The 9,537-nt window shown below is 34.1% G+C and overlaps 1 protein-coding gene across 1 annotated transcript in view; it reads right to left on the bottom strand.

The window, feature by feature from the left end:
- Window positions 1-292: 292 nt before the first annotated feature.
- LOC117124205 overlaps window positions 293-9,537 on the bottom strand; it is a 30,681-nt gene continuing 21,436 nt past the window's right edge. Inside the window, exons 5-11 of the mRNA XM_033270354.1 lie at window positions 9,038-9,232; window positions 7,660-7,833; window positions 7,126-7,419; window positions 6,462-6,545; window positions 5,749-5,965; window positions 1,704-2,216; window positions 293-1,471 (exon numbers count right to left, since the gene is read on the bottom strand). Coding sequence (XP_033126245.1) covers window positions 942-1,471; window positions 1,704-2,216; window positions 5,749-5,965; window positions 6,462-6,545; window positions 7,126-7,419; window positions 7,660-7,833; window positions 9,038-9,232 — 2,007 coding nt within the window. The 3' untranslated portion in view covers window positions 293-941. The remainder of the gene's footprint in view (window positions 1,472-1,703; window positions 2,217-5,748; window positions 5,966-6,461; window positions 6,546-7,125; window positions 7,420-7,659; window positions 7,834-9,037; window positions 9,233-9,537) is intronic.

The following is a 9,537-nucleotide window of genomic DNA, read 5'->3' as shown; positions in this document are numbered from 1 at the left end:
ATAGTAATGAAAAATCCAAATGCAAATTAAATTTATATAATTCTAAAGTTTAAAATCTTAACTAGAAGCAAAAAAAAATATAATAATAATAAAGTAAATAAAAATAGATAAATAAATAAAAACAAGCACATGATATAATAAATACAAGTGAAATTGATGTAAAAGCATACATCTCAAAAAACATAACAGAAGTAGAGTTAATTTCAATTAAAAAAAAATCATTAAAGAAAGAAAAAGAAAAATTTATAAGATATCAACATTATTAGCAGGGTCATTTAAAACATGTGCTCTTTTATCCCATGCATCTTTTAGATATTCTTTAATATATGTATCAAAAATTAAACCGAGTGTGAAATTTGTTGAGAAAAGATCATCAAGCAAATAATGAATGTTTAGATCTGGTGAGCCATTGCAGAAATTTTCCTAATATTCATGTAAATTATTGTTAAATAGAGCAATTTCAATTTCATAGAAGGTCTTAGCCCTAATATTATAAAATTGTGGGCATTCTAATAGAAAGTGCTAGATGAGAGGACGTGTCGGTATAAGTGATCTGAATCAGTTTCAGTTTCTTGTATCTTGTATCAAAATCGCAGCCAAGGCTCTTTTACAAAAATACATAGTATTATACAAAATGTAAACATTAACCAAGCATTAGCAAAAAGACAGGGAGAATTGACGTAAAAGTAACCTTCAAATTTATTAAAATTGTCAACATAAGAAATTCACGAAAAATAAAATACTATATTATACAGTACTACATAAATTTAATTAACTATTATTTAATTATCAAATTTACAAATACACCACAAAAAAATCAAAGCATTGCACAAAATTTGATTCAGTTATGATGACGTCAGTGAGTAGGTTCCAATGATGACGGTAGTTACATCGTAGTGCTGTAAAATCTAACCATACTTGTTCCGCCTTTTAATTCGTTTTTAATGTAATCTTAGCCCTCTATATTTGTCAATTTCATTGAAAGAAGCACCAGCAGCGTGTAGCATTGATCTCACTTTCTTCCATTCGATCTCAAAATCTTTATTTGACATTCTACTGTTAGGTGAATGTGCAAGCATTGTGTTCCTGTAGTGATGGATGTGCACCAAGCTATACAGTCTATCTGGGTTCTCCCAGAAAGAGTCTGGCACGCTACAGCAGTTACGGATTATTATCATCATAATCGAAATATCAAACGTGTTAATGTCAGCATTTGGTGTGAACAATTTTGTCTTTTGCTTAGGAGTAATTAATTTCCATGCATTTTTGAAGCTACCTTTCCTGTTCTCGTTCATTAGATACTGTCCAACATCTTTCTTGTCTAGCTTAGTAATTTTGCTTCCTCTGATTGTCTTGTCTTGAATAGCAACATCCAAAAAGTACTCCCTCATTATTTCAGTGCCGACATCAACGACAGCTGATAGAATAACTTGAAAATTTCTGATTTCTTCAACGTTTTCCTGCTCAAACCCTATTTTAAGTAAATAGATAAATCAAAATTAGGAAATACAGTAAACATTTAAAACAACTGGTTAATTTAAATTCATTGGCAATACCTTTAGTTGCAATTTTAATTATTCATTATTTAGCAGTTTAGTATGTTATCAATCGGATATAGAGCACCTGATGGAATATAGAAATTAATAATATCAAATTCATTTGTTCCATATTTCAAAGTACAAAATCTATGCAGTAAGTTTTACCTCTAACTGGTTGTGCTATGCTTAGCTTGTGGTATTTCTGAATGTCTTCATTGGGAACTCCGATGTTTCTAAAGATCGTGGCAAGTTCCTTCCACTGTTTGTCAAACTCTACATCTGTGGTCCTGTTGATGTGACTGCAGTCTAGAGTGCTTTCTTTGTACAGTTGAATGCGTCTCAAATTTGCCAGTTCAGACTTGTCTTGAACATCTGGTGGATTCTCCCAGAATTTATCGCCTTGAGGACTAAAGCAATGTTGAATTAAGGACATCAGGATGGTAATATCAAACGAGTCGATGTCCACATCGTCAATGAAAATCTTTGTTGCTTCGTCTCCAAAGTCTACATCCCTTAAAGGTCCATTTTTTCTCTGCCATGACAGGAACTTTCCGACCTCATGTTTGCCTCTCAGTTTACCTTTCATCATGAAATACTTTCGCATTTTCTCTGTTCCCAGGTCAGTGGTTAATACTTGGAGGGCGTAGGAATTCCTGATTTCTTTGCTGAAGCTCAAATCTAATTAATAACAAATTCAGGTTTTAAAGCATGCAAATAAAATTTAAACAAATGTTTCTAAATTAACTTTTTTACAATTCGAATCATGTACTGTTTAACATAATACAAGCGTAGTATATACTGAGCATTGAAAATAATATATCCAAATTCAACGACGGCGGAACGTTTTTTTGAAAGTGGGGTGGGGGGGCATTTCATAAGGTCCAGTATGCAAGCAAAGCGAGCATCTAGGCTGAGATCCCGCGGGACACTAAGGGAGCGAAGCTACACATTTTTTTGATGAAGTTTGGTGAATTTGATTAGTTATTTTACAGGCATCAAGCTACTGTAATATGACTTCATACTTGTTATTTTTTTAGTGGATTATGGCACCGCTAGATCAGAAATTGCACTCTCAGACTTCGCCATTGATTTCCGAGCAAAGTCGAAGTCGGGATTGCTTCCACGATCTCAATGAATTATTAATCATGAGGGTTATCCTTGATATGGGTATTCTCCAACGAAACCTTCACTTTTCCCCCGATGGATAGAAATTACCCTTCTATAGTAGCCCGGAAATGAGAGGCCTACTCCAACTGTGGCGGGTCCAGGAAGTCAAAATAGAAGGGACCCAGGGAGGGTCTTTTACTAATGGAATGTTCACCCACTTCAGCACCACGACAGTTGGGGCTGAGGGAAAAAATATGATTATGGCACCTCTAAATGGTCAGTGGCATTCTCAGATAAACGTTGAATACAATTTTGTCTGTTCTCTTTATTTTTTTTTTTTATAATGGATAAAAATTACTAATTCTATAGTAACCCTGAAATTATTATAGGCCTACTCCAACTTTTATGACACCTCTAAGTGGTCAGAATGGCACTCTCAGATTAAAAGTTAAATATAATTTTTTTTCCTTCATTTAAAAAAAAACAATTTTGAAAAAAATTAGGAGGTTGGGGGCTGGGCTCTCCATTTAATCCACCACTGTTTAATATAGTCCTAACACTTGACATAGCCTATCATTTTGTTTCACAATGACTAATAGGCCTACCTAAAATCAAGCGAAATATATGTATATATATATATTTTTTTTATTCGAAAGATTTTGTTTATTTAATACAGTTTTTACAACACATTAACTACAGTGTACTGTAAATTCTGTAGGTAACCTTCATAGAACTCTATTTTAAAATATGGCCTAATTAAGTATCTTATTGTTTTCGTTAAATGAATTTTAAATGTGGTTATGTTACGCTAGTTTGAAGGTTTACTCTAAGCCAATCAGTTACACTTATTGTACATTTTATTTTTTACATAAAGAGCGTCACTCCATAAAGAGGACCTCCCAACATATGCCAAAATACAGAATGCACGAAGGCGGGCGAGTCCATTCTCTATTCTCATGCTCGAGGGTGGGTTTCAGGGTAACTTTACAGACTTATATACAGACGTATACAGACGTCAATCAACATTTCGTTGTTCAACTCAAAAAGGGAACTTTTAATGAAAATGAAAAAAAAAAATTATATTTTAAAATAATAATATCAGGTCAATTTATAAGGATAAACAAGATCTCTAAGCACCAAATAATAATAATAATAATAATAATAATAATAATAATAATAATAATAATAATAAAAATGAAATTGCGAAAATGTTTGTCACTAGTGTTGGGAACAGTCAAAAAAGTTGGGGGGAGCCAGGCCCATCCAGTAGAAAAAGTGGGTGGGCCAATTTCCCCCTTGGCCCCCCCTCACTTCCGCCACCATTGTCCAAATTAATGTATCAAGCAATATTATTTTTACAATCCTTCAATCTTAATAGTGCTAGTTCATTATGAATGATTGTACAATGTAAGTTAACAAAGGCTTAGCCAAGTAAAAATTGGTTAAAGTCATCACTTATTATTCACAATCATGTGATGGGTGCACCGTTAAGATTCTTAATACTCAATTTATACAAAAATACATAGGCTTAATACCTGCTTGAAATAATGCCTGTATTTTAGCTGTTGACATTACATTTGTCTTGCATTGAATAAAGTTGGAATTTAAGCACTTTTCCAAACTTTGCAAATGGAGCTTTCCCTGGATCAAACCAATTACTGAGCAAACTGGACACAGAATGCTTAAGGTTGAACTGACGCCATCTTCAGAAGGATAGAAGTCATAAAGATGACGCTTAAGAACATGTAAGATCTGTAAAAATAAATGACATTTAAAGTTATGGCATACACTCGTAGTAGTGTTGAAAATATAAAATACACATCGATTCAATTTCTCATTAATTAAAATTAAACCTGTATGGCTATATTGCTTCCATACAATATTGATGTAAAAATAAATTGTAAAATCTCAAAGAAAAGAAAAACTTCACCAAAAACACATTGGTAGAAATTACTGTATACATAATATAAATATAACCTAAAAGTAATAAACCATAAAACAATGGTTACATATATTTTAGCAAACAATTTCTTTACATAAAAAAATACAGAAAACTGTTGCTTTTAAATGGAAATTAAACGATCACATAAAATTACAGGACATATACAACAGCAAAATACCAAAGGCATTTAATAAGAATACTTTATGATTTGAAAAGTTGATTTGAAAAGGATGAATAAATGTTAACACGCACAGGCCTAATAGTATGATTACTGTAATTGAAGCAGTTAATAATCATAAAGATTACCTCCATGCAGGCGATAGGTGTTGGCTTTGATGCTGGATTTCTTTTACCTTCTTCATCTATCTCTGTTCTCCTTTTTATTTCCAACTGTTCATAGAAAAAGAAGCCGTATAATTAGGTATATTAGATAACATAAATTACATAAAAAATTATTGTTGGTTGGATTATGGTTGGATTTGGGCGATGTAGTCATATTCATACTATCTGCTCTGTATCCTCACCATCATTCACAGTCAATCACGTATTTTTGTGGGAATGGGGAGCGCATGCCTACGGATTTACGTTCCTGAGCCAACAATATAAATTTATTAAGCATAAATATTAGTCTGGTAGTTAAAATGATGTCAACACTTTATTATCGCATCAGGGCAAATCCAGAATTTTTCAAACAGGTTGGGGGAGGGGGAGGAAGATCACAACATTTCAGAATATATAAGTGAGTAGCGCTTCTTTAAATACATAGCATTGATGTGTTGAAATTTTAAAATTTAATGACAAAACAGGGGGAAAACTCCCTCTGTGCTCCCCTGCTGGATCCGCGCCTGCGCAGTTACCTAGCGTTCCTTCAATTTCTCACGGCTCCTCCATCATGAATAGTTAGTAGTATGAATGAAGTAGCACAAAATATACCAACGGAATGTGTTAATTTTCTGAAAAAAACATGATTACCTTCAGTGACCGTTTGTTGTTTATGCACACAAATCCGAGTCTTAAGTAATGCATATCGTCAAAATCTATTTCAGCCTGATTCTGAAACAATTCCGGGTTTCCACTACATGCTTTGTCCTGACTGAGATCTAGGAATTTAAATACCAAGACGTTGTACACAGCGTATACAAAAATACATAGGCTTAATACCTGCTTGAAATAATGCCTGTATTTTAGCTGTTGGCATTGCATTTGTCTTGCATTGAATAAAGTTGGAATTTAAGCACTTTTCCAAACTTTGCAAATGGAGCTTTCCCTGGATCAAACCAATTACTGAGCAAACTGGACACAGAATGCTTAAGGTTGAACTGACGCCATCTTCAGAAGGATAGAAGTCATAAAGATGACGCTTAAGAACATGTAAGATCTGTAAAAATAAATGACATTTAAAGTTATGGCATACACTCGTAGTAGTGTTGAAAATATAAAATACACATCAATTCAATTTCTCATTAATTAAAATTAAACCTGTATGGCTATATTGCTTCCATACAATATTGATGTAAAAATAAATTGTAAAATCTCAAAGAAAAGAAAAACTTCACCAAAAACACATTGGTAGAAATTACTGTATACATAATATAAATATAACCTAAAAGTAATAAACCATAAAACAATGGTTACATATATTTTAGCAAACAATTTCTTTACATAAAAAATACAGAAAACTAGTGCTTTTAAATGGAAATTAATCGATCACATAAAATTACAGGACATATACAACAGCAAAAATACCAAAGGCATTTAATAAGAATACTTTATGATTTGAAAAGTTGATTTGAAAACGATAAATAAATGTTAACACGCACAGCCCTAATAGTATGATTACTGTAATTGAAGCAGTTAATAATCATAAAGATTACCTCCATGCAGGCGATAGGTGTTGGCTTTGATGCTGGATTTCTTTTACCTTCTTCATCTATCTCTGTTCTCCTTTTTATTTCCAACTGTTCATAGAAAAAGAAGCCGTATAATTAGGTATATTAGATAACATAAATTACTTTAAAAATTATTGTTGGTTGGATTATGGTTGGATTTGGGCGATGTAGTCATATTCATACTATCTGCTCTCTATCCTCACCATCATTCACAGTCAATCACGTATTTTTGTGGGAATGGGGAGCGCATGCCTAGGATTTACGTTCCTGAGCCAACAATATAAATTTATTAAGCATAAATATTAGTCTGGTAGTTAAAATGATGTAAACACTTTATTATCGCAGCAGGGCAAATCCAGAATTTTTCAAACAGGTTGGGGGAGGGGGAGGAAGATCACAACATTTCAGAATATATAAGTGAGTAGCGCTTCTTTAAATACATAGCATTGATGTGTTGAAATTTTAAAATTTAATGACAAAACAGGGGGAAAACTCCCTCTGTGCTCCCCTGCTGGATCCGCGCCTGCGCAGTTACCTAGCGTTCCCTCAATTTCTCACGGCTCCTCCATCATGAATAGTTAGTAAATGAATGAAGTAGCACAAAATATACCAACGGAATGTGTTAATTTTCTGAAAAAAACATGATTACCTTCAGTGACCGTTTGTTGTTAATGCACACAAACCCGAGTCTCAAGTAATGCATATCGTCAAAATCTATTTCAGCCTGATTCTGAAACAATTCCGGGTTTCCACTACATGCTTTGTCCTGACTGAGATCTAGGAATTTAACTACCAAGACGTTGTACACAGCGTCAGGGAGAAATTCTTTGGGGGTCACATAAACCGATACTGTCTGCTCGTCGTCTTTCCCAACATTCAAGTTGCATGTTTTAAGGCTCATCCTAGAAGGAACGATGAACATTCTACTGCCTTTCTTAGATCCCTGGGATAAAAAATAAAAACATAAACATAAATATAAAATTAGATAGTCATACAAGCTGTACGAGTGGAGGCTTAAAGTTGTGCCATGGACAAAAACAGTTCGATATAATGGTTAACAAATACTGAAAAAGATAGCTGCAGAAATTGCGTTTTTCTTTGTGTCAATTATGTATTAAAATATGTAATACCGGTATGAAATAAACATATATTAAACACATTAATAATACATATGATATGATACCTTTTCAAAGAGAAGTCCAAATGTCTTCATAATTTCAATGAAGTCTCCAAAGATGACGTCATTCTCATCAGGACTGGCAGTAAGCTCATTTCTCCACAAATGACGAACTAGTTGTTCCGCAAGAAATCCTTCTTCAACGAACTTACGCCAATACTGTATCATTACTGGAGCGGTCTATATAATGATTACACGAAGGTTATAAAATGCTGAATACAATAATTATCAGAAAAAATATCAGTTTTGTTTCTAGAGGGTACGTGGCCTGGAAGGTGCGTGGGGTGCAAGGAAAGGAAATGCGTTGGAGGGGTTCACCCAGAAAAAAGTACTAGGCCCCCAGTCACACCTTTAAAAAACAAAAACAACGCTCAAGTATTAAAAAAAATTCACGTTATTTGGCGAGCTAGCGCCCGTAGTCATCAACCTTTCCTACCCACAGTTAACCATCCCCACCTTATCCCACCTCCTCTTCCCCTCCATTTCAAGATACGCCACTGAAACAGAATAGTGATTACGTCAATGCTATTCGTGATATTATTGAGCCTATAATATATTTATACATCGGCTTATTCTCTACTGCCATCATTATTTGATGTATTGTAAATGTTAACAGCATCAAAACTTAATGGTTTCTAAGTATGTTTAGTCCTATCAAATGACCTAAGTACATTTACAAATATAGTAATAATCCATAGACTAGAACTTTGATTATTAAAATAATATACCCAGCAAATTAATTTCATCATAAAACTACAATGTAACCCCCTTCCTTAATAAGCATAGCCAGGTGGTAAATGATTACTTTGGATTGGATTGAATTTATTCGGTGTAAACACAAGGATAGCCCACGAAAATCTAAAAGAAGACTTATTTCCAGTGGGATACTTCTGGTGGTGATTGATCAGTACACCAGGAGACAATCCGTTTCTCTTTTCCGAGGAGTTTACTGCGTTCTTTAACGTGCACATGGCCCATTAATGCACACAGGACCAACGGCTTAAACGTCTCATCCGAAAGACGGTTCGCGCTACTGTAAATTGTAAATTGTATTTCAGCCCTCCAGCTGAAACACGCTAGTAAGAGGCTGCCATGGGAATTGAACCGGAGACCTAGGGATCTCCATGGTCAAGTGGACACACAGTGGCTACCACCAGAATAGCCGACTGAGCTAAGCTGCTCTCATGTACTTTACACACCAAGTGTATACCGACGTGTATGTAATAATACTTTACACACCAAGTGTATGTAATATGTGTTTGTAAGTTTATCTAAGAATAATGCACAATCTCACCCCACCCCCCACACACACAGACTGGAGTTCATAAACAAAACAATTAAAATGATATATTGCTATATTGTTCATTTGAATAATCAAAATTACCTTAACATCATCAGGTTCCACAACTGTGATGATTTTCATGAAGATACCAATCAGCAAATGGATGTTAGTAATCACAGTGTTCTTCAATTTCGTGTTAGTGGGCGAATACAGAATGATCCCAACATCATTCAGGTAATTGAGGAGGTGGATGAGGTTGTCTTCATTTATACCACATTTCTTAGCAATATTAGCGATCTAAAATATTATAAGGAACATTTAAATTAGAGGAGCTATCGCAATGATACAAAATATATGCCATTTATAGTAATAAATTCTAGATACGATTTATAAAATTACAAATGCAAATAATATGTCCACCCAGAGAAATGTTCACGCTAGAGAAATGTCCACACTGGAGAAATGTCCACGCTAGAGAAATGTCTACGTTAAACTAAATTACTAATTATTAATTGCAAATAATATGTCCACCCTAGAGAAATGTTCACGCTAGAGAAATGTCACGTAAGTGAAAATGTCCACGCTAGAGAAATGTCTACGTT

This window comes from Anneissia japonica, unplaced genomic scaffold, assembly GCF_011630105.1.
Source record: "Anneissia japonica isolate Jap-2015-1 unplaced genomic scaffold, ASM1163010v1 scaffold1072_len94636_cov127, whole genome shotgun sequence".
In the NCBI taxonomy this organism is placed as follows: Eukaryota; Metazoa; Echinodermata; class Crinoidea; order Comatulida; family Comatulidae; genus Anneissia; species Anneissia japonica.
This window is presented reverse-complemented; position numbering and strand designations above follow the sequence as displayed.